Genomic DNA, 26,615 nt, shown 5'->3' with positions numbered 1-26,615 from the left:
GTAACTATTAGATATAAAATTTCAACAGAATTACACAAAACCTACTACACTAATTTTATGGAAACGTGGTGAAAGGCTGGAGTATGGACCAAGGAAGAAACCATTAACTTTTGGAGTGGAGATCCAGAAGGGTTCAGTTGTTTTATTCCACACGGGCACGTGACGTTTTGAGAAGAAGTGTGTTTCGTGTCAAAATAAAGCCATAAAATACACACATTTCTAAGTTAGTGGTTTTATATGATGAAATAAACGGAAACAAATTTGGTGAAAATCCGTGTCCAAACAGAGGTTCTGCAGCCCTGAATTTTACTTAAATACTGCACCACACTTAAAAATTTCAGTCATTGTAAACACATTTCAATTGCATGAATAGAATTATTTGACATGCACCTCAGCACTGGATGTTCGGTTGCTGACCGGTGTCAGGAGCTCAGCACTCCCCCTTATCGGGACAAGTGGAGTGGTCTTTGGGGCTCACTGTGCCTCTTCCCCGCTCTTCTGCACCCGGGCAAATTAGTCAGTTTAACATTAACTTTGGTGACATATTTCTTCGTCTTGCAGTGTTCTTGCAAGGTTTTGTTGATGAAATCCGACCCTGACATGCAGAGAGCTTTACCAGGGACGAATTCATCGAGTCTTGCCTTTGTTCCACAAACATCTACGTCCCACTCCAAACATGTCCACTTAAACCTATCTTTACACCACGATTGATGTCTTTATAACACGGTCTTCATCCTCTCTATCCATAATTTTGGACATGTTAAAGATGCCGCTCAACAGAACAAAACTTGCAGAAAATCAAAAATGTCCATGTCCGGGTACTTTCAGTGACTTTCGATATTACATTCTGATTGGGTGAAAGTTCGCTGTTGTAGAAAAAGTAACCAATGACATTGCGCCTTTTTAGCTTGGAGTTTCAGCAATGCGGTTTCTGTGCACGAGGAAAGGTTTAACAAGCACGGCTGGCCCTGCTACACCTCCACCACCTCACCCCAATTTTTCTCAACAGATTTACGCTGGTCTCAGAAATGGCCCACAAATCCAGAAAAAGTCTGAAATCCGTAGCTCCGCAGAGCCAATTCTCATCCCATAACACAGGTCTTTATAAAAAAATAAAAAAAAACAATCTGACATGTAGACTGCTAATATTTGCATCACCTCTTCAGAAATTCCCAAAATTTCATACTCACCTGAGGGCAGCCATGTTGGAGATACTTGGGGAATGAACACGGGAGTGAAATGCTGGTGAAGATGTTATGATCCTGCTCTGGTGACTGTGCAGAGCACTGTAGTGGAGAGGAGACCCACTACAACTAGGAAGAGAAAACCAAAGAAGCAGATTAAGAGTGAACATTTTAGTATGACCAGCGGAAATGGTTCACAAGCTAGCAGAATTTTTTTCTATTTTTTTTAATCTAGCACATTTTTTGAAACCACCATAGTGGCAGGTGTGCGACAGTACAGTCAGTCATTTCACGGTGTTTGTGATTCATTGTTTGCGTCAAATCTGGGTTTCAGAGTTTGTAAGATTAAAACAGTCTAGCCCGTTTATATTCTGCCCACAAAATTTACATTCACTGATATTGATGCTTAGCCTAGTTCTGCATATAAAGCAGGTTTGGTCTTTGTGAGATTTTAGTGGAAGTAAGGGTGTGAAATTTGACAATATTAAATCGCCAAAGATTAAAATAGTCCACATTATCTGCCCTCAGGGAGAGATTACCAGAATAAAGCGGCAGTACACATTCTATCACGTACACTTCTATGGCTCAACCTTTTATTTATTCCTCTGGTGCTTAAATCAAATTTTTGCAAATTTTTACTTTTGCACCTCAACAACCATCATGAAACTCTTTGGTTCCTCCACCTGTCGGGTACTTATGATCCATCATTTATTGTTACTTTCAATTGTAAATATTTGTCTGTGTATTCTGTTCTAATTGTTTTTCTGTCATGATTAATTTATTTTGGTATGTTGTGTGGTCTTAGTCTGTTTCTATGTTACTCAGACTACGGATGGAAATTAGCATTTTGCTATAATCTGGCATATTTACATGTAACTATGTTCATTAAAATGCACTGTCCTATTTCAAATAAACACACACATATACACACACACATATACACACATATACACACACACATATACACACATACATATACACGTATATACATATACACGTATATACACGCATATACACGTATATACACGTATATACACACATATACACGTATATACACACATATACACGCATATACACACATATACACGCATATACACACATATACACGCATATACACACATATACACGTATATACACACATATACACGTATATACACACATATACATGTATATACACACATATACATGTATATACATATACATGTATATACATATACATGTATATACATATACATGTATATACATATACATGTATATACATATACATGTATATACATATACATGTATATACATATACATGTATATACATATACATGTATATACATATACATACATGTATATACATATACATGTATATACATATACATGTATATACATATACATATACATGTATATACATATGCGCTTAAAGCAGATAACCCATAAGCTGGAGAGGAAATGGCGTCTCTCTAATTTAGAAGATCTTCCTTTAGCCTGGAAAAAGAGTCTGTTGCTCTATAAAAAAGCCCTCCGTAAAGCTAGGACATTTTACTATTCATCACTATTTGAAGAAAATGGATGGAAGAAAAAGGATATGATTCCTTCTTTATGTTCTCTAATGCCATATACCAACACAGTGCAGAGTAGCTACCTAAACTCTGTAAGTGAGATAGAGTATCTCGTCATTAGTTTTACATCCTCATTGAAGACAACTTTGGATGCTGTAGCTCCTCTGAAAAAGAGAGCTTTAAATCAGAAGTGCCTGACTCTGTGGTATAACTCACAAACTCGCAGCTTAAAGCAGATAACCCGTAAGCTGGAGAGGAAATGGCATCTCACTAATTTAGAAGATCTTCACTTAGCCTGGAAAAAGAGTCTGTTGCTCTATAAAAAAGCCCTCCGTAAAGCTAGGACATCTTACTACTCATCACTAATTGAAGAAAATAAGAACAACCCCAGGTTTCTTTTCAGCACTGTAGCCAGGCTGACAGAGTCAGAGCTCTATTGAGCTGAGTATTCCTTTAACTAGTAATGACCTCATGACTTTCTTTGCAAATAAAATTTTAACTATTAGAGAAAAAATTATTCATAACCATCAATCAATCAATCAACTTTTTTCTTATATAGCGCCAAATCACAACAAACAGTTGCCCCAAGGCGCTCCATATTGTAAGGCAAGGCCATACAATAATTATGAAAAACCCCAACGGTCAAAACGACCCCCTATGAGCAAGCACTTGGCAACAGTGGGAAGGAAAAACTCCCTTTTAACAGGAAGAAACCTCCAGCAGAACCAGGCTCAGGGAGGGGCAGTCTTCTGCTGAGACTGGTTGGGGCTGAGGGAAAAAAACAGGAAAAAGACATGCTGTGAAGGGGGGCAGAGATCGATCACTAATGATTAAATGCAGAGTGATGCATACGGAGCAAAAAGAGAAAGAAACAGTGCATCATGGGAACCCCCCCCACAATCTACATCTAAAGCAGCATAACCAAGGGATGGTCCAGGGTCACCCGATCCAGCCCTAACTATAAGCCTTAGCGAAAAGGAAAGTTTTAAGCCTAATCTTAAAAGTAGAGAGGGTATCTGTCTCCCTGATCTGAATTGGGAGCTGGTTCCACAGGAGAGGAGCCTGAAAGCTGAAGGCTCTGCCTCCCATTCTACTCTTACAAACCCTAGGAACTACAAGTAAGCCCGCAGTCTGAGAGCGAAGCGCTCTAATGGGGTAATATGGTACTACGAGGTCCCTAAGATAAGATGGGACCTGATTATTCAAAACCTTATAAGTAAGAAGAAGAATTTTAAATTCTATTCTAGAATTAACAGGAAGCCAATGAAGAGAGGCCAACACGGGTCCATCCCGTGACATACCATCCCAAAGACATATCTTTATGTTCGGCTGCTTTCAGTAATGCTGGTATTTGGTTAGACTCTTTCTCTCCGATTGTTCTGTCTGAGTTATTTTCATTAGTCACTTCCTTCAAACCATCAACATGTCTATTAGACCTCATTCCTACCAGGCTGCTCAAGGAAGCCCTACCATTAATGCTTCGATCTTAAATATGATCAATCTATCTTTATTAGTTGGCTATGTACCACAGGCTTTTAAGGTGGCAGTAATTAAACCATTACTTAAAAAGCCATCACTTGACCCAGCTATCTTAGCTAATTATAGGCCAATCTCCAACCTTCCTTTTCTCTCAAAAATTCTTGAAAGGGTAGTTGTAAAACAGCTAATGGTCAATTTGAAGAGTTTCAGTCTGGTTTCAGAATTCATCACAGTACAGAAACCGCATTAGTGAAGCTTACAAATGATCTTCTTATGGCCTCAGAGAGTGGACTCATCTCTGTGCTCGTCCTGTTAGACCTCAGTGCAGCTTTTGATACTGTTGACCATAAAATTTTATTACGGAGATTAGAGCATGCCATAGGTATTAAAGGCACTGCGCTGCAGTGGTTTGAATCATATTTATCTAATAGATTACAATTTGTTCATGTAAATGGGGAGTCTTCTTCACAGACTAAGGTTAATTATGGAGTTCCACAAGGTTCTGTGCTAGGACCGATTTTATTCACTTTATACATGCTTCCCTTAGGCAGTATTATTAGAAAGCATTGCTTAAATTTTCCATTGTTACGCAGATGATACCCAGCTTTATCTATCCATGAAGCCAGAGGACACACACCAATTAGTTAAACTGCAGGAATGTCTTTCAGACATAAAGACATGAATGACCTCTAATTTCCTGCTTTTAAATTCAGATAAAACTGAAGTTATTGTACTTGGCCCCACAAATCTTAGAAACATGGTGTCTAACCAGATGCTTACTCTGGATGGCATTACCCTGACCTCCAGTAATACTGTGAGAAATCTTGGAGTCATTTTTGATCAGGATATGTCCTTCAATGCGCATATTAAGCAAATATGTAGGACTGCTTTTTTGCATTAGCGCAATATCTCTAAAATTAGAAAGGTCTTGTCTCAGAGTGACGCTGAAAAGCTAATTCATGCATTTATTTCTTTTAGGCTGGACTATTGTAATTCATTATTATCAGGTTGTCCTAAAAGTTCCCTGAAAAGCCTTCAGTTAATTATTTTTTTTTTTTCTTTAATATTTATTTCATTCATTTAAAAGAAAAACAGAAAAGCAAAAAACAAAAGCACCACAATACCAGAATGAAAAGGAGCAGAAAGAAGAACAAGTCTTATGATTTCTGCCCCTTTTAACAATACAATCTTTCAATATACAGCATCATAGTCAACATTATTTAACAGATTGCATTTCTTTAACTTGTCACATACCACTGACCCATTTCATAATTATGACCATTAATTAATAGATTACATCACTGACAGGTTACATTTAAACTTAAGACACTCCAAACATTATTAACAGTTTACTTTTTTTTTTTTTTTGACTTACTTGCAGCCCACTGACTTACTTCATAGTTTCATACTTACTTAATACATCTAATTTAATATGTTTTTTAAATAATTTAAGCGACCTTAATTCTTTAATTTCTTTATTAAGATTGTTCCATAATTTGACACCATTTACTGCAATACTCCTTTCCTTTACTTTGGTTCTAAATCTTGGTTTTTTAAAGACTTCTATTCCTTTCAATTTATAACTACTTACTCTTTTTTCAAACATATTTTGAATGTTTGTTGGTAAAGTATTTTTATTAACTTGGTACATCGTTTGTAATATTTTCAAATCAACTAAATCATGAAATTTAAGTACCCTATACTTAATAAACAATGGATTAGATGAATCTCTAAAACCACTGTTACTAATCACTTTTAAAGCTCTTTTCTGCAAAATAAATAAAGGTTGTATATAGGTTGTATATGTTGATCCCCAGATTTCTACACAGTAAGTTAAATATGGGACAATCAATGAATTGTACAATGTTAATAAACCATAACTATTTAATGAATATTTTACTTTATGCAAAACAGCAATGGCTTTCGCTATTTTTCCTTTTATGTAATTTATGTGTGACTTCCATGTAAGATCTTCATCAATCATGACTCCTAAAAATTTCATTTCTTTTACCCTTTGTATATCCATTCCATCTATTTGTAATGACACATTATTTTCTTTCGCTCTATCATTAAACAATATGAAATTTGTCTTATTAATATTTAGTGACAATCTGTTTATATCAAACCAATGTTTAACTTTTTCCAACTCTGTATTTATCACTTGTGCTACTTCCTGTATATCTGATCCAGAGTAAAACAGCGTTGTATCATCAGCAAATAAAATGCTGCCAAGCACATTGGATACATTCACAAAATCATTGATATACAAAATAAACAGTTTGGGTCCAAGTACCGATCCTTGTGGTACTCCATAAATAATGTTACACAATTCTGATTTGGTATTATTTATCTGAACAAACTGTTTTCTATTTTCTAAGTAGCTTTTTACCCACTGATGTGCAACACCTCTTATTCCATATTGTTGTAACTTGTGGAGCAATCTTGAGTGGTCTATAACATCAAAAGCCTTTTTCAGGTCAATAAAAATACTTACAAAATAATCCTTATTATCTATTGTTGTTGATATTTTCTCTATTAGTTCCATAATTGCCATAGCTGTCGAATGTTTTGTTCTGAATCCATACTGAGCATTATTTAAAATATGATGTTTCTCAATACATTTATCCAATCTTGTTACAAAAACTTTTTCCATAATTTTAGAAAACTGTGGAAGCAATGATACTGGCCTGTAATTAGAAAAATTATGTTTGTCTCCATTTTTTATATAATGGGACTACCTTAGCAATTTTCATTTCATCTGGAAAAACCCCAGTTGACAGAGACAGATTACAAATATAAGTAAATGGTTCAATAACAATTTCTATTATACTTTTTACAGTCATCATGTCTAAATCTTCATGGTCAGTTGATCTTTTGCTTACACAGTTTTTTACAATATTTCTTATTTCATCTTTTTCCACATTGTCCAGGAAAATACTATTGACCGTATTTACCAATGTACATAATTTATCTTCTATTATTGGTTTATTTCCCACCAGACTTGACCTACATTTGAAAAATAATCATTAACCCATTTGCAACTTCTTTATATCATATATCTCTTTATTTTCCTTAACAAAGTAATTTGGAATAGTTTCTTTCGTTCCATCACTATCAATCACACTTTTTATAATTCCCCATGTTACCCTCATATATCTTTACTCTTATTTAGTTTTTCACTGTAATAATCTTTTTTTTGTTTCCTAATTATTGTTAATAGTTTATTTTTATATTTTTTGTATTTATGTTCTGATTCCTTTGTTTGCAATTTTAAAAAGCACCTGTATAAATAGTTTTTCTTTGCACAAGCATTTTTTATTCCCTTTGTCAGCCATGGTTTATTTACTCTTTTCTTACTAATTTCAATTAATTTACAATTTTATTGTATGATTTCATCAATATTTTCATAAATGAGTTATATGCTACATTAACATCACTGACAAACTTTCTTCCCAGTTTTGATTTTTAAGGTCATATTTAATGCCTCTAAGGCTTTTACTGACTTATCTCTTTTAAAGTTTATATCAGTTTTTTTGTTGTACCTATTTTTATATTTAAATATTGAAAAAATTGGTAAATGGTCGCTAATATCGGTCATGAAGATCCCATTCTTGATAATTTCATCTGTTCTGTTTGTAAATATATTATCAATTACCGTTGCACTTTGCGATGTAATTCTGGTTGGTTTTGTTATCAAGGGGAATAACCCCAAACTATACATTGTATTCACAAAATCACTTGATCTTTGGCAGCTGGAGCTTTCTATGTTAATATTAAAGTCCCCACACATAAAAAGCGTTTTGTTTTTAATTTGATGGAATAATTCAATTATTTTATCTGTAAATTTCACAACACAAGAATCTGGTGCTCTGTATACACAACTAACTAAAATATTCTTAGATGTTTCATGTACAAGTTCCACTGTTACAATTTCTATGACATCATTCATAATTGTCATTTCTTCAACAATTGTACACATCAGATCTGTTTTTGTATACAGAGCAATACCACCGCCTTTTTATATCTTCTGTTTACAAAATACAGCTCATATCCCTCCATTTGAACTTCATCCATGAGATCATCTTTAAGCCAAGATTCAGTGATTGCAACAATACTAAATCTATTTTTAAACTGATTTAAATAATCTTTTATTTGTGACATTTTACAATACAAGCTTCGACTGTTTATATGTATGAGTGACAGGGTATCTTCTGCAATTTTTTCACTATTCAGCTGTTCTACTGTATAATACTCACAACCAATCGTTTTTAAGTCAAATATACTTTCATCAATATTAGTGTCTATGTCATATATTTTATCCTCTGTTTCCATGTTTGATCTGATTTTTTGTTGGTCCAATTACCAACAGATGTTATATTTGATTGTCTATTCAGGTCTGTATTTCGTAAGGTCCTCCATGTTTTTGATTTGTATACCGTTTGTTCCTTCTTTCACTCTAATCCACACCCTACAATTCCAGACCCATGTAGCAACAATATGTTTGTTTTCTTAGTAGTCTTGCTTCCCTAGCAATATCTGCATTTTTTTTTGTTAGATGCTCATTTATATAGACACTCGTTCCTTTCAAATTCTTTGCCTGTCTTAATAACTCATATTTATATTTTCTGCTTGTAAATCGTATAACAATGTTAGATAGTTTATTTTTTCTATCTTTAGTTGGAATAGTATAACAGTCTGATATTGTATCTTGATGGATGACAACACCTTTTTGATATAAAAAGTTTGTAACTTGTAATTCAAAATGCTGCAGCTAGAGTACTGACAGGGACTATAAGGAGAGAGCATATTTTACCCATATTGGCCTCTCTTCATTGGCTCCCTGTTAATTCCAGAATAGAATTTAAAATTCTTCTTACTTATAAGGTTTTGAATAATCAGGTCCCATCTTATCTTAGGGACCTCATAGTACCATATCACCCCAATAGAGCCCTTCGCTCTCAGACTGCAGGCTTACTTGTAGTTCCTAGGGTTTGTAAGAGTAGAATGGGAGGCAGAGCCTTCAGCTTTCAGGCTCCTCTCCTGTGGAACCAGCTCCCAATTCAAATCAGGGAGACAGACACCCTCTCTACTTTTAAGATTAGGCTTAAAACTTTCCTTTTTGCTAAAGCTTATAGTTAGGGCTGGATCAAGTGACCCTGAACCATCCCGTAGTTATGCTGCTATAGACTTAGACTGCTGGGGGGTTCCCATGATGCACTGAGTGTTTCTTTTTATTTACCTCTTTTTGCTCTGTATGCACCACTCTGCATTTAATCATTAGTGATTGATCTCTGCTCTCTTCCACAGCATGTCTTTTTCCTGATTCTCTCCCCTCAGCCCCAACCAGTCCCAGCAGAAGACTGCCCCTCCCTGAGCCTGGTTCTGCTGGAGGTTTCTTCCTGTTAAAAGGGAGTTTTTCCTTCCCACTGTCGCCAAATGCTTGCTCATAGGGGGTCGTTTTGACCGTTGGGGTTTTATTTTTGTATGGCTTTTGCCTTACAATATAAAGCGCCTTGGGGCAACTGTTTGTGGTGATTTGGAGCTATATAAATAAAATTGATTTGATATATATATGTATACACACATACACACACGAGGTCTGTCCAAAAAGTAACGGACCTTTTTATTTTTTTCAAAAACTATATGGGTTTGAATCACGTGTGATTGCATCAGCCAAGCTTGAACCTTCGTGCGCATGCGCGAAAAACACCTCCATGTTGGAAACCATTCAGAAGATTCAGACGGCTTTCGATGGCTTTCAGTCGAATGAGTATCCAAGAAATTGTGTAAAAGCTGGACATGCCACAACATGTTCTGTGAGACTTCCAACAGGGAGGTGTTTTTTTGTTGTGCGCCATGAGCGGCTCCGTGCCGACGCGCGAAATCCTCCACACGTCTTTCATTACAAAATCTCCTGTAACAGTGGAATGTGCCGCAAGTGCTATGTCCAGCTCTCTTGCCATTTCTGTGGTAGTCACACGATGTCCCGGATCAACACAGCGTTCAGTTTAGAAATGATCTGGTCGTTCCAGCCTGTCGATGGCCGCTCGGTGCGCCGTGTGCCCTCCGCCGTTGTGGGCCGTCTTTAAAAAGGTTTTAACAGTCCTTAATCCGCGTGACGCCGACAGAATCTTCACCGATATCCATCTGAATCTTTCGAATGGTTTCCAACTGGCTGTCTCTAACAGTTTCTGAAAAAAATTTCATGGAGCAAAGCAGCAGTCTCTCAGCCATTTCCCAGACAAAAGAAATCCGACAAGGGGGGTGGACCAGTGCTCACTCAAAGCCTGCCCACAGGAGAATGACGCAACCGACAGGCGTGAAAAAACTCACACATGCGCACGAAGGTTCAAGCTTGGCTGATGCAATCACACGTGATTCAAATCCATATAGTTTTTGAAAAAAATAAAAAGGTCCGTTACTTTTTGGACAGACCTCATATATATATATATGAGGAATGCCACATTCCCTGTTTTATAAGCAGCAGAACATGGTCCACAAGTAGAAACCACATCAGATGGAAACACCACAAACCTCTTTACCTATCTCAAAAGAAAAGAACCCAGAAGGTTTTGTTACCTTTTACAATTGTACTTTTTTTTATTTAAACAAGGAAATAGTTTGGTTGTACTGTTCAATAAATCGCAAAACAGTTTCAAAAACCTGACACCACCTGGGCCACAAGAACCATAAACACCATGAGGAGCTCCACTTCTGAAGTGATGTCTGGACTTTATCACTCATTACCTTGTTCCCATTCCAGGAGCACCACCAGGAGAGTCCAATCGGGAAACATTACGGAGGTGAGAAGTCAGCAACCCTGAAGGCATCAGACCGAACTGCATGCTGGCTGGTTCAGTGGGGTAATGTAGCACTGTAGAACGCTCCTGAGGAGCAACAGACAACAAAAGAGGGTAGAGATGAGTGGACAGATGGGAGTCTGTGCTGCAGCCAACTGACAAAATGTTTCTACTACAAAAACCACCATGCTTGGCCACATAAAAATTGGTTCATGTGCCAATTGTTTCTGGACAAGATAGAAGATGCTGAGAGAAATTTTGGAGAAGTTGTAAACTTTGTAACAAACTCCAAAGAAAAGACAGTGTTTCCCTACCATGTTCTTGGCGTGGTGGGCTACCAGGCCAAAGAGAACACCCGCAAAGCCAAAAAAGTTTTTTTTTTAATGCCAAATATTAATTAATTTGGATGTTGATCCTTTTGCTGTATCTGAAGCGGTTTGATTGTGGCTTTCCTTAACACGGACTATCTTCCGCAGAGCAACTTCTTTTGGAAGTGATGTTAATAATTTACTTATGTTTTAATCTTACCAGAGGTCACCTGACAGCAGTGCAATGTTGAAAACTCCCATTAAAAACTGCTGTCCAGCATCAATTCAAGTTAGCAGTTTTGCCATTAAAATTCCTCAATATCTCCTGTTTTACACCAAACATCTGCACTGGCAAAGGCAAAGTGAATTTTTTTTTAAAAAAGGTACAAAACTCTGATGGTCTGTGTGAAGGTTCTGTCCGAGAGCAGTTTAAGGTGGATGCTGTGCAGCACCTGAATCAGGACTGCTAATCTGCAGCCTGTGGGCCACTTCTAACCTGGATACTTGTCAAACGCTTCATATGAGGGTCTGGAGTCAAACAGTCAAGTAAATAGCAAGTTCACATGCTCCATGTGAACTAAGTGAGGAATGCAGGGATTCTGGCAATAAATATGCACATTCAATTTTGCATTTAACCAAATATACTGTTTGCAACCCTGCAGTTGGCAGCAGAGAGGTTAGAGACAATGAAGCTCTGTGGTCCTAGTCTTTGGGTATTTTTTTAAATACTCATGATTTTTCTATGGGATATACCCAATGTTTGGTGAATATATTTGAAACATTTGTCGTTTGGATGGATGGATGGATGGTTTTGTTCTGTGTTTTATCTTTAAATCAAGGATCAGGCTTTGCAGGACTATGGTAAACCTTCATATATATATATATAAAATAATGACCACATCACTTAACTTTAGCTTTTGTGTTTCTAAGCCCACTTTTTTCCACACAATACACCACGCAATTCGAGGTGACGCCACCCCCTCCGAGGAGTGCCACTCAGCCTGAAAAACATTTCTATGGGAAACAATGAAAACCCAGAGGTGAAGTAGAGAAAGCTGGCGAGATGCACACAGCAGGTCAATAAATAGTCATGAGTTACTTAAACACATTTAGAAAATAAAGTCAAATAAAGTTGAAAGCTGAATTCAAACCTGTCCAGCTTTCAATCAAAATGGGGAGGGGAGGGGGAGTGGATCTCGTTACACGACCCAAGCTGATCACTGCTTGAATAGCACACTGACAGTCTGACGGCATTGATGGAAACAGAGTATACTTCTGTCTTTTTTGTGTTAAAGCTCACATCTTGTGTGACTTTACGCAGCGTCCAGACAGAATGTATTCCATGTACAGTGTCATAAGACACAACAATAGAAGGCTGACAACAGCTGAAGATCATCTTTACAGAGGGGTCCGACACATACTGCACACGAGAGCCTTCAAAGATGCCTGGAAAACACAGACACAAGACACAATATGTTAATATCCATTACACAGAGACAACAGCAGAGACCATGAGTGAGCATTGTACCTGGAGGTTTACACACTACTGGTGCGATCTCATCAAGGGGGTGCATCATGCTGAACACTGTGGGCAGAGACTCCCTGTAGAGAATCAGCTCAGTGTATCAATATATCAATATTTTGTTCAATGGAAACAACTGAGATATATATATATATATATATATATATATATATATATATATATATATATATATATATGTGTGTGTGTATGTGTGTATATATATGAAAGGTCATACTGTTTATTTTTGCTAACAACATGGTCATGAATGCGCATGCAAGTGTTTGTTATGAAAATGTACCCTGGGAGGCCAAGTTGCGCATCAGTGACTGTGTGTTTTCGTTCCAACAACAGTCCAAACTTCGTTTCCCAGAGATTTGACACCTGTGGGATAAAAAAAAGAAGGAAATAACAGAATTATATTTTTAAGATGTACCAACATAGTGAAATGGTATTAAACATGTTCATTATAAGTTTATCAACGACTGAAGAAAGTAAAGAAACAAAAGGTCACATCACTAAAAATTGACAAACCACCATCGAGATGACATACAGTAATGTTCAGAATAGTAGTAGTGCTATGTGACTAAAAAGATTAATCCAGGTTTTGAGTATATTTCTTATTGTTACATGGGAAACAAGGTACCAGTAGATTCAGTAGATTCTCACAAATCCAACAAGACCAAGCATTCATGATATGCACACTCTAAGGCTATGAAATTGGGCTATTAGTAAAAAAAGTAGAAAAGGGGGTGTTCACAATAATAGTAGTGTGGCATTCAGTCAGAGAGTTCGTCAATTTTGTGGAACAAACAGGTTTGAATCAGGTGTCCTCTATTTAAGGATGAAGCCTAGCACCTGTTGAACATGCTTTTCTCTTTGAAAGCCTGAGGAAAATGGGACGTTCAAGACATTGTTCAGAAGAACAGCATAGTTTGATTAAAAAGTTGATTGGAGAGGGGAAAACTTATATGCAGGTGTAAAAGATTATAGGCTGTTCATCTACAATGATCTCCAATGTTTTAAAATGGACAAAAAAAAAACAGACGCGTAGAAGAAAATGGAAAACAACAATCAAAATGGCTAGAAGAATAACCAGAATGGCAAAGGCTCACCCATTGATCAGCTCCAGGATGATCAAAGACAGTCAGGAGTTACCTGTAAGTGCTGTGACAGTTAGAAGACGCTTGTGTGAAGCTAATTTATTTGCAAGAATCCCCCGCAAAGTCCCTCTGTTAAATAAAAGATGTGCAGAAGAGGTTACAATTTGCCAAAAAAACACATCAACTGGCCTAAAGAGAAATGGAGGAATATTTTGTGGACTGAGAGTAAATTTGTTCTTTTTAGGTCCAAGGGCCACAGACAGTTTGTGAGACGACCCCCAAACTCTGAATTCAAGCCACAGTTCACAGTGAAGACAGTGAAGCATGGTGGTGCAAGCATCATGATATGGGCATGTTTCTCCTACTATGGTGTTGGGCCTATATATCGCATACCAGGTATCATGGATCAGTTTGGATATGTCAAAATACTTGAAGCGGTCATGTTTCCTTATGCTGAAGATGACATGCCCTTGAAATGGGTGTTTCAACAAGACAATGACCCCAAGCACACTAGTAAACGAGCAAAATCTTGGTTCCAAACCAACAAAATTAATGCCTCGCAGATGTGAAGAAATCATGAAAAACTGTGGTTATACAACTAAATACTAGTTTAGTGATTCACAGGATTGCTATAAAAGCAGTTTGAACATAATAGTTGAGTTTGTAGCGTCAACAGCAGATGCTACTATTATTGTGAACACCCCCTTTTCTACTTTTTTTTTTTACTAATAGCCCAATTTCATAGCCTTAAGAGTGTACATATCATGAATGATTGGTCTTGTTGGATTTGTGTGAATCTACTGAATCTACTGGTACCTTGTTTCCCATGTAACAATAATAAATATAATCAAAACCTGGATTAATCTTTTTGGTCAAATAGCACTACTATTATTCTGAACACTACTGTACCACTTATCCACAAGCCTGCTATGCTGGAGCTACATCTGTACATCAGAAACTATGACCAACACCCCTGATTAGAGCACTACAATGCCACAGAGCCATTTGGGTAAATATTGCTCTGCTTTCAAAACATACAAATGGAAGGTTTAGAATGTATTTCATTAAAAAAAAGACTTTTCCAGAATTCTTCTGAGTGATGTTTATCCTGAATGCGCTATGACAAAGTTATCATTACTCCCCTCCCACAAGATAAAACAGACATCCTCATTTTTTGAAAAACAATTTGAAGTTATAAAAATCAAGCTTGTTTTGCATTCTTTTTTAACTACTTTTTATGATGTTGACAAAGGTAATTCAATCAATCAATCAACTTTTTTCTTATATAGCGCCAATCACAACCAAAACAGTTGCCCCAAGGCGCTCCATATTGTAAGGCAAGGCCATACAATAATTATGAAAAACCCCAACGGTCAAAACGACCCCCTATGAGCAAGCACTTGGCAACAGTGGGAGGAAAACGCCCCTTTAACAGGAAGAAACCTCCAGCAGAACAGGCTCAGGGAGGGGCAGTCTTCTGCTGAGACTGGTTGGGGCTGAGGGAAAAAAACAGGAAAAAGACATGCCGTGAAGGGGGGCAGAGATCGATCACTAATGATAAATGCAGAGTGATGCATACGGAGCAAAAAGAGAAAGAAACAGTGCATCATGGGAACCCCCCCCCCACAATCTACGTCTAAAGCAGCATAACCAAGGGATGGTCCAGGGTCACCCGATCCAGCCCTAACTATAAGCCTTAGCGAAAAGGAAAGTTTTAAGCCTAATCTTAAAAGTAGAGAGGGTATCTGTCTCCCTGCTCTGAACTGGGAGCTGGTTCCACAGGAGAGGAGCCTGAAAGCTGAAGGCTCTGCCTCCCATTCTACTCTTACAAACCCTAGGAACTACAAGTAAGCCCGCAGTCTGAGAACGAAGCGCTCTAATGGGGTAATATGGTACTGCGAGGTCCCTAAGATAAGATGGGACTGATTATTCAAAACCTTATAAGTAAGAAGAAGAATTTTAAATTCTATTCTAGAATTAACAGGAAGCCAATGAAGAGAGGCCAACACGGGTGAGATATGCTCTCTCCTGCTAGTCCCCGTCAGTACTCTAGCTGCAGCATTCTGAACCGACTGAAGGCTTTTTAGGGAACTTAATTCAATTCAATTTATTTATACAGTGCCAAATCACAACATAAGTCACCCCAAAGTCACTTTAGGTCATTTTTATTCACTAGTAATGTCAAACAGCAATAAAAAACAGTTAAATTGCATTTGAAAATGTTAACTATTGAACACAAATATGTCTGGAGTAGGCAGTTTAAAAAAAAATCTGAGTAACTGTGCAAGAACGAGGGGAGTGAAGGAAGACGATAGTCAATGATGACAACCCTGAAGGAGCTACAGGCTTCTTTGGCAGCATTCTAGTGAGCCATTACATCTTGACTGTGTCATTTCAATGACTGCTGTCATCAACTCTATCAATTAAGTATTGTTCTGTCTCAACTCCCTCCAATGCCTCTGTGCCTCACCTGGAAAGGCAGTGGGAGATGAAATCCTTCCCAGTCACAGTGTGAACGTTGACACAGCTACTCTGGACAATGCACACAGTCTGTTCCACTTCCTCGTCTGAAAAACAGTATTGCAGATATTTTATATCCGGTATAAACTTCAACTAAACCAAGAGACAAGTTGAAACAAGAATTGCTGGTCAAAAAAAGGTTGATTTTAACAAAACTGCACCTTTTTTTCTTCTCCTGAGGAACTGCAAAGTTACACCATAAGGCCTGTAGATTGAAGAAAAGCAGATTTAGTGACCTTTGGTACCACATTTCATGTTCATACACAAGGTCTTTGTCAAAACAGCACACACACGCAGTTCCTGCATCTTCAATATCTGCCATTTTCCAAGTTCACTGAACCAACTCAACCCATCTGCTAAATTTATTTCAACTCCTCCACTTGGGATAACACACTCTCCTGAACCAGAGGGAACAATTCACCCTTCTCCTATAGAGGACAGTGGTTTCAGCTTTGGAGGTGCTGACCCACATCCCAGTCACCTCCCACTCAGCCTCAAACCTGCCCAATGAACACCGGCAGTGACCACCTGATGAAGCCTACAAAACCACATCATCTGCAGACAGCAGAGATGTTATTCTGAGGTCACCAAACTGGATACCCTCCAGTACCTGACTGTGCCTAGAAATCCTGTCCCTGAACATCACAAACAGGATTGGTGACAAGAGACAGCCCTGGCAGAGTCCAAACAATGCCTACAAGAATAGTTGTTGTGTACAACAATGTAATTATTATATACAATAATAAAAACAACAATATGCATACAAAATATTGCCACTCAAATGATTGCATTTGAAATCTGCACAACAATTATTTATTTTGTTGAAACATCAGAAAAGAAAATGTATATAGTACATTAAAAAAAGAATCAAACTGTCATATATCAGAATACTCAGCTAGCATAATGGCAGCCTTTTTCTTTAAAGTAGACCTGCACTGAAATAAATGCAGTCAGATCTTTGGACCAAGAAATGACTTACATTTACACATAAGATCCTTCTGAATGTAGTAAAGTAAATCTGCAAGCCCAGATCTGTCATTCAACGGAGAAATCTTCATTTAAAAATGACAAATTTACAGCTAAATTTAGCCCTCCGCAAAACTGTCATCACATCCAGGACGCTGCCGAGACGTCAGGGAGAAGACCCTATCCCAGCATGCATTGCGCGTGCCAACTGTAATTTGTGGATTTACGTCAGTTTGCATCTGCACCTTTTCTTGTCTTATACGGAAGGATGTACTTTTTTAAAACTTCATATTGTCTTGCAGCATGTTTGGTGAGTACACATTTGTTTTATTTGTGCTTGAAAATTATTTTGGGGGACTTTTTCATACGCCTGTTTGATTGAGTGGCGTCGCAATGAAAATCTACTGTCTTTCACCTCCGGTGTTACCGTTGCGGGGTACGGAGGCGAGACCCGCAAAGAATTCAAGTCATTAAAAAGATATAAACCTCTCTCAGCGGCCACGGAGCTCTGCGGCTCCGATTACTGAGACGTGCGGTGCTGCGGAAAGTCTGTCCTTGCATCAACAGGTGTTACTGGCCGCTCGCATCAAAACAGCGAGCGTATTCTCTGGACTTTTGCCAAGTTGGCTGCACCTACATTCAGTAGACAGGGACGTGGTGCCGGCTGCACAACAGACACGGGCGATGTGAGTGGCCCGCTTCGGCGGTTACCGAGCACGACTTGGTAAGCGCAGCGGAGGCAGAAAGCGAGGCGTCGGTGAAGAACATCGCCCGTTGTCAATGTTGCCGCTGATCTGAGCATGCACAGCTGTATCTCACATTCATTGCAGCTTACTTTTGGATGCTGAAACCAGGATGTGTATAACAGTAACATTACTAACAGATAAAATTAATTTCAATACGGGATCGGACTGACGGCGCGAGCGCTCCGTCTTCTGCCGAACGTCACTGCAATGACCCGGATGTACAAACAGTTTTCGCTGAGGGCCAAATTTTAGCTGCAAATTTGTCATTTTTAAACAAAGATTTTTCAGCTGAATTACAAATCTGGGCTTGCAGATTTACTTTACTGCATTCATAAGGGTCTTATAAAACATATCAGCTATTTCTTTCTGAGATCTGACCACATTTATTTCAATGCAGGTCTACTTTAATACAACAGAAACAGCAAACACATCGACAAGACCAACTGGTCAGTTTCACAATATAGTGCAGCATGATACAGGCCAAAATATTTAGACTATCATGGGAAATGAGCAATATATTAAACATGGAAGTACATAGATCCATCATGCTGTTTTGTGTCTAGTGTACACAGAAAACAACTCATAGCTGCACTTCCAGTAAATTATTTCATACCTTTTTAATTAATTATGGAATGGTTTTCATTTATTCCCATTTGTCCCACATCCACTACCTCCATCATATGTCCACACCCGATTATCGACATGTGACCGACTCATAGCAGCGAACTGTACTGTAGATCAAAGCTCAATACAGGCTCTGCATCTGCATTTCAAACCATGAGTTACATGATTTCATTCATAATAACTGCAATAAAAGCTCCTGCCTGTAAGAACTGCAGTAAAACAGCAAAAAACAAAGGTTTTGAAATAGTATTCTGTTTCTGAAATCACAATCTGTAGAAATCAAGGTTTAGTGACCGACCTGTTGCACCAGGCTATCGACAGTGAAGGCCTTATATACACTGGAGGCCTGGAATCGACTGCCATGGCTCCAGACAACCACGTTTCCTGCTGTGTAGAGCTCCTCTTCAAACTCCACATCCTCCTCCCTGACTCCGACACAGCCCTTTCGAAGCTGCCAGCATTCCTGCTAAAACATTACATACATAAATAAAACATGTACTGCATGAAAACAAAGAGGTCTGAATCAAGAACATGAATTATTCATGTTCCTGTTACCAAGAGTCAAAGGGTATTTAATAAAAATGCACACACATTTACAAACATGGTGAAATTTTCAAGTTACGATGTCAACTCATGTTGTTTGTCCTCCGCTACCCCGGCTGTTCAGGGTCACCACAGTGCATCTATTAGAGAGTCACACTGGAAATTGGTACAACCTTTACCCTGGATGCCCTTTCTGAGGCAACTCCTAGCCTACACAGAGAGAAACACAAGCAGCCCCTGGTCTTCTGAACCGGTGTAGCAGACTGAACGGTGCGCCACTAAAAATCGGTCCGCCTTTTGCATCCGCGTATGCATCATTTCAGACCACAGCAGCACGTCTGAGATGGAGTCTCTTCAACCAAAGCAATCAAATGGATTAATGGGATTATTAACCATCAGATGATAAAGGTAAAACCTCTTAAATCATTCTAAAGTCAGTTTTAAGCAGAAACGAGGCTGTTTTAAGCAGAAACTAGGCGAAATTCCGTGACGCTTTAAAATGTCCGACCCGCAGTGAACACATCAGCTAGCAGCGGCGCTCTGATTGTTTCTGTCACCTTTATGATGAAATAATGCTGAATTTATGTGGAAATGATTGTCTACAAAAGCTTCAGATATCTGCCATTGAGATAGATGATGACTGGTGTGCAGTTTGAAGCAGAAACGAGGTGTTTTAATCTGTGAACCGTGTCATCATTTTTATGGGGACCATTCAGTCAGCGACACCTTTCTGCCACCCAACTTTTAATCAAGACCTACTCTACATCACTTTTGAGATCTGACAGGATCAGGTGCACACAGTGCAGAATGGCTATACTCTATGCCCAGGTACTCTATGCCCAAGCTGTGGTGCGTGCAGACCTGGGCGTGCCTGGACTGTTGCTAGAGGGCACAAGAGAAAAGTTGTAACGGTGGAAAATTGGGCAGCGCAGTCTCATTTGAGGGCGGGCCCTAAAGGGGTAAAATACGACACATATGATGCAATTTCTCTACTTCCGGGGACAGATATTTGGGCAAATCACACACAAGCAAAGTGAAAATGTAAAGAAAAAGTGACGCTGCAGTGGAAAGTGGACACGTGTTGCGGTTTGTTTATGACCCGGAAGCTCAAACGTGTCGAGACGGATGTGCAGGCGAGAGACTCCAGCTACTCTGGTTAGCTGTGTAGGCTAACACTTAGCGACACGACCTCTCACATTTACCTCGTCTTCCCTTCTACACTTAACAAAAAAAAAAAAAAAAACAAACTGCCCTTTTCGCGACTGCTTCGGTGATTGCAGCAAAAAACAAAACAGAACACCATTTTCCAGTGTGAAGTTATGCTGTGTATAGTGCAGTGAGTGGCTGTCCCCATAAGTGATCAAATCCTGCAATATCATGCAGGGTTCAAACTGCGCTGCCCTATATGTAAAATAAAAAAATCTTATAGTGCTTTCACCCATGAAAGTTTGGAACAAGGTTTATGTTTATATACATTTGATCTGATGAGTTTGGTTTCATGTTGCAATGTTGCAGTTCGACTAAACTTTTGTAGACTACATGTCCCCATACTTGACACTGATTAACTTGTACACATACATTCGTCTGACGTTGGCTTTTTGTCAGCTTGATGTATAGTTTCCTGTGAGCATACACAAAGAAAGTTGAAAGTTGAAAATAATGAACAGATTTTGGATAAATCACTATTTGCATTTGTCTGCTATGAGCCTCCATACTTTTAGGTCGAGTCCAGTCAATGAGCTCAACATTTATTTTTTTACTTTTTGTGGTGTTTGTTTTTATGGCTGACACAACAATCATATATCTGATATTTTCTTTACTTTTTTCTAGCGAGTGGGGAGCAATTTCACAGCTCTTTTGCTCAAAAAGGAATTATTTTCAACTGCTGCAGTAACACACAAAAGGGACATTATTTTAACGTTGACAAAGACTAAAGCCAGACAGCGGCACAGAGAGTCACCCAGTTTGAAATCAGATTCATTAAATTAAATTATTGCCCTTTCTTTTCTCCTTCTATTGTTTGATGGGTGATGATAACCTGCCTCCGAAATGCTGAACTACCTAAAAAGTGTTTTCAAACGTGCCGGACCATGGTTCAGTTTGATGTGTATCAAGACCGCCTCTTCTGGTCTGACCACATTTTAAATAAACTGACGGTACATTAGTTAAAAATTGAAATAGTGAACGATGAATGTGAATTCATTAAGAGTTTTAAGCTCGTTCTTGTGAAGTGTGAACTTGCACAGCACTGGTTATTGTTATAGGGTGGGAGGGGGTCAAAGGAGGCAAGAGGTGCACTAAAGCCAGAATGTACACGCGGTGGGTGACTTAAAAAGTAATGAAACTGCTGCTCTATGCCAACTCGTGTTAGTTTAAAACCAACAAAACTTCAAGACCACATGACAAGCACATTTCAAAGTAATAAAACATCAAACAGTCAAATACAACATTAATCAGTTTGGTTTCAAAGACTCAATTTTTGGGTCTAATTAAATTACTCTGTAGATATTAGTGTTGTTATATTTTAATGATGAAAAAGAACAAAATAATGTTTAGTTCAGCTGTCATATTAAGAGTATATAAGAAAAACAGATGCTCTCTCACCCGGTCTCTCTCCTGCAGACTGACTTCCTGCAGGGAGCCCACCAGGCCAGCGGTTCCATCTGAAGACCAGAGTTCGGAGGCAGGTTGGAGCTCTCTGAGCTGCAGATTGAAAGCGTTTGGATGATTTCTGCAGTGTTCACGACCAAACGGGACAAACGACTGCAATTCCCCTGCGGCAATCATCGTGGCTGTCTCTTCATACACGACTTCCGACATGAGTTCCAGATATCAGCATTATTTCTGAAATTTAAAAGTTTGATGAAGCCCAAAAATAAAAAACAAATTACAGCACAGAAAGAAAATGTTTTTCTCCTACAAAACTATTCCAGTGTTTAATGTTAATGAGGTCACTGGCAAATTAAAAATGAATTAATTAATTATCTTTGTGGCAGCATAACAACAAATGTCGTGGTCTATACAGATCCTTGGATTATCACAGTTAGGGTTAGAGTTAGGGTTAGGAGAGGGTTATGCTGTGTTTACACATAGGCAGGACACGCTACAAATGTCATATTTGCATCATTCTTGGCACAATCCTGACATTCTTAATGTGACTTAACACATCTGAACAGGTTTCTTAACAGTGTATGTTGGTGTGGGATATTCGTGATTTCGTAATTAATAGAGCGTAACAGCGTTCTTCTCTGACGCGCACAATTAAACCCTGCTGCACCACATTCAGTTTTATTGCTGCAGTATAATAAAGGACAGTGACGCCAAGTCGGCTAAAAGTTTCGTTCCAATGCTCATCAGCGCGATCCTGCAGGTGGGACTATGCAGATGAAGTATTTTGTCCAATTAAATTTGTTTTAATCACATCAATCTACTACTAGTCTACAATTATGTATAGTATAAATAATGAATACATAAAATGTAGTTTCTTTTGTAGCAGTTCCAATTATGCAACTAGTATTATGCAACTTGTACCTTGTGACAAGTTATGGTCTATCTTCATTCTCAATGGACTTGTCTCCCATGGTCAATTAGAAGATCTACTCTAAACATTCAAAAATCTAGTTAAAAGAACATATATTCAGTGATCATATTGGTGCTGATTAAGATATACTACATGTATGTATATTATTAATTTTTATGTTTCAGCCCGTTTGTTTGTCTGGGTTTCCTCTGGGTGCTCCGGTTTCCTCACACATTTAAAGACATGCAGGTTTGGTGAATTGAAAACTTTATAATTGTCCAGGTCTCCCTTGCAAAACAGAACTTGATCTCAATGGGACTAACCTGGTTAAATAAAGATTAAATAAAATATAGATTCATATCCTGATAGGCAATGTCATAGATTGAAGGACAAAAATCAGGAAAAATCTTGTAAAATTGGAAAAATCCATATCTTTAACACTGAATGAATATTCAAAAGATCAGTTATGTAAGATGGCATCCTTTATTGACTGAAAGTTTGATCCAGATCTGATCCAGCTTTTGTGGCCATTTAAATTTAACACTGAAAACCCAATTTAATGTATATTTTACATTATATCTTAATCAAAATAATAACATTAAACAGCAATCAAATATATATGCCAATACTTACAGCAGTTAACAAGATGTAATACCAGACTATCCATATGAATATTGGGGTATATATATTATACACACATGTACCATGTTGCAAACGTTAAAATGTATGGAAAAAAACATATCATGTGCTCTTAAATCGTTATAAATGGAATAATTTTATGTTCGTAAATCTTGTGATATTTTTCAGTTTGTTTTTTCTTTCATGTGATTATGAAGTCATGTGATCTGTTGATCCACACAGGTGTAGTAATTAAAACGGCTACCTTGTGAGAGTTTTTTTGGTCACAAAAGTATTACAGCGTTTTAGCACAACATTGAGGTTTTTTGTTTGTTTTTTTACACTTTGAGTATAAAGTCCAGTACGAGAATATACTTGTAATATTACGCGAACAAACTTGTAATATTACACTGATGCATCCAGAGATAGCCCTGCAGACTGCCAGTACCAGCCATCTCCTCCTCCACGAAAGAGGCGATTTCCTCCAAGCCCATGTAGTTCCTCCTTCAGAATAGACATATTTTCTTGTATATTCTTTCAAAATTCTGACACTAATGATAATGTGGTGCAGATGGGCTAAAAGATGAAGTATGTCCTTTTTTGTAAAACCTATACTGAAGTGCCAGTTCACAAAGCGCTCCACAGATGTATCTGCATATGTATATATTGAGATACAGGTTAAATTAATATATATATATATATATATATATATATATATATATATATATAGCCAAAATCCTTGTATTCTGTGGATACTTGGCGAATAAAGTCTATTCTGATTCTATTATAATATATATCAAATCAAACTTTATTTGTATAGCACTTTACAACAGTAACCACTGAACCAAAGTGCTTTACATGAATACATAAAAACAACAACATTAAAACAACACAACCATCATAATAAGACTCTATGTGCTAAAAGCAATTCTGAACAAATACGTTTTTAGCTTAACTCTGAACAGAGACAAGTTACTGATCGAGCGCAACTCAATGGGCAAAGAATTCCAAAGTCTAGACCCAGCCACAACAAAAGAGCGGTCACCCCACTGCCTGCTTTTGGTCCTAGGGACCTCCAGCTGATGCTGACCAGCTTACTGCAAAGATCTGGTGGGTGTGTATGTAGTTAACAGTTCACAAAGATAAGAAGGTGCAAGACCATGTATAGCTTTAAAAACAAATATTAAGAGTTTAAAATCAATCTTAAAACGGACTGGAAGCCAGTGGAGAGTGGACAAAACCAGAGTGATATGACTATGTTTGCGAGTGTTTGTCAGAAGGTGAGCTGCAGCGTTTTGAACCCTCTGCAGACGCTGAAGAATGCTCTGGTTGACACGCACATACAATGCATTACAGTAGTCAATCCAGGAGCTAATAAAAGCATGCAAAGCCTTTTCAAGGTCTGTCTGTGAAAGAAAAGGTTTAAAAAGCTGGCTTTCACTACACAGTCAATTTGCTTGTCAAATTTTAAAAACTCATCAAATTTGACACCCAGGTTCCTTACAGAAGACTGACGGTAATGCGCAAGATAACCTAAATCAGGTAACACATCACCCGGTTTGCAGCCAAACATCCATCCATCCATCTTCTTCCGCTTTATATATATATACGTGTATATATATATATATATATATATATATATATATATATATATATATATATACATATATACACACACACACAAACAAACAGCTACAGAATCACAATCTTATACATCAAGAATCAAACACTTATGTAATTTTTGTTTTTTAAAAAACTGTGATTTCTGCATATATTTATATATACATAAATTATATATAAACTACATACATATTTACTCTATGTTTGAGGTTCTTTTATGTTTTACTAAAGGACCACACTGGAAATAGGGTTTTGTATTTTAATGTTGTCAATATTTACATGTTTTGTTAGCATAATTAATTACTGGCCGAATAAACAAAACAAACTTGCAACCCCTCAACACTGACAGTACAAGCTAACAGCTAGCTAGAAGTGCTCAACTTAAAAACAAAAAGTACTAATAAATAAAAACTTTGCTAATGACAACAGGTATATGCACCATAGGTTCTATAAACCATGTCAGGTTAACATTACTAAACTAATAAAAAGTTAAAACTTGCAGCTTTAACCGGCTCGCTTAGCAGATTAGCTAATGCTAGCGTCAGCTAGCTGTGCGCCCGCAAAGTGACATGTTTAACAGCTAACCTGATAATAAGGAATGATCTGACTCTTGTCCGTGTCTTTCGTTTGTATAAGTCCTGCTTGAGCAACTCGTCACCACCAGCGCCGACATGCAAAAGAACCAAAACGTGGTCACGACAGCAGCTTTTCAAACGAACGCGGACATGTTTGATGGCCGACTCCCGACACCCGCTTCCTCAGTAACTCAACCAATCAGCAGCGAGGAGAAAGAGAGGGGCGTGGTTCGATCACAGCTCCCATCACAAAGCGTAAAATCCCTTGTTGCGTTAAGTCCCTTTGGCTGCTCCCTTGTTTATCCGCTCGGGGTCGCCACATCAGATCCAAGGTGGATCTGCATGATTATTTGGCACAAGTTTTACACTGGATGCCCTTCCTGACACAAATCTACATTATAGGGAGAAATGGGCAGGGGTGGATTTGAAACAGGAGCCAAGCTCACTAACCACTTGGCCACCACCCCCTTTTTATTGTATCACTAAATGGGTGGTAAAAAAAAATTGTAGATTTTATCCTATGAACATCTGCATATTATTATGGCTATTTATTTGTATTTAATGTGATTTTTAGTCCAAAATACTATCTTATCTTCTAGTCCATCGTTTACTTGTCCAAATCTTGGTGCTAAATTTGTTGTCGATTGCATATCTATAGGTATACAGTTGCTATTTATTTTAATGTATTAACATTTTATTGTTGTCTATACAATTTGTACTTATTTTATTGGTATTCCAATGTAATATATATATATATAAAGTTCATATCAGTCTCTGTCAGTGTGTGCATAGAGTCTGGAGTGGCTGTAGGGGAGGGCAAATGAGGAGGGAGCCAAATGCTTCACTAAGGCCATTGAAGTCCTACTGGAGGAAAACAGCAGGGCATTTTGACCTTCGGTAGCTGGTAAGGCTGCCATGTTTGGGTTAGGCAGAGAGACACAGA

General features: G+C 38.0%; 1 protein-coding gene across 1 annotated transcript in view; it reads right to left on the bottom strand.

Moving 5' to 3' along the window:
- The window catches only part of anapc1 (anaphase promoting complex subunit 1), a 101,289-nt gene extending 75,440 nt beyond the window's left edge, over positions 1-25,849 (bottom strand). The window contains 11 exon segments of the mRNA XM_034184626.1: positions 1,191-1,313; positions 10,958-11,097; positions 12,619-12,764; positions 12,847-12,920; positions 13,139-13,221; positions 16,411-16,424; positions 16,427-16,509; positions 16,625-16,665; positions 19,095-19,259; positions 21,944-22,183; positions 25,683-25,849. Coding sequence (XP_034040517.1) covers positions 1,191-1,313; positions 10,958-11,097; positions 12,619-12,764; positions 12,847-12,920; positions 13,139-13,221; positions 16,411-16,424; positions 16,427-16,509; positions 16,625-16,665; positions 19,095-19,259; positions 21,944-22,159 — 1,085 coding nt within the window. The 5' untranslated portion in view covers positions 22,160-22,183; positions 25,683-25,849.
- Positions 25,850-26,615: the final 766 nt, after the last annotated feature.

This window comes from Thalassophryne amazonica, chromosome 13 (genome assembly GCF_902500255.1).
Source record: "Thalassophryne amazonica chromosome 13, fThaAma1.1, whole genome shotgun sequence".
In the NCBI taxonomy this organism is placed as follows: Eukaryota; Metazoa; Chordata; class Actinopteri; order Batrachoidiformes; family Batrachoididae; genus Thalassophryne; species Thalassophryne amazonica.
The sequence above is the reverse complement of the archived record's forward strand: the minus strand, read 5'-3'. Positions and strand labels throughout refer to the sequence as shown.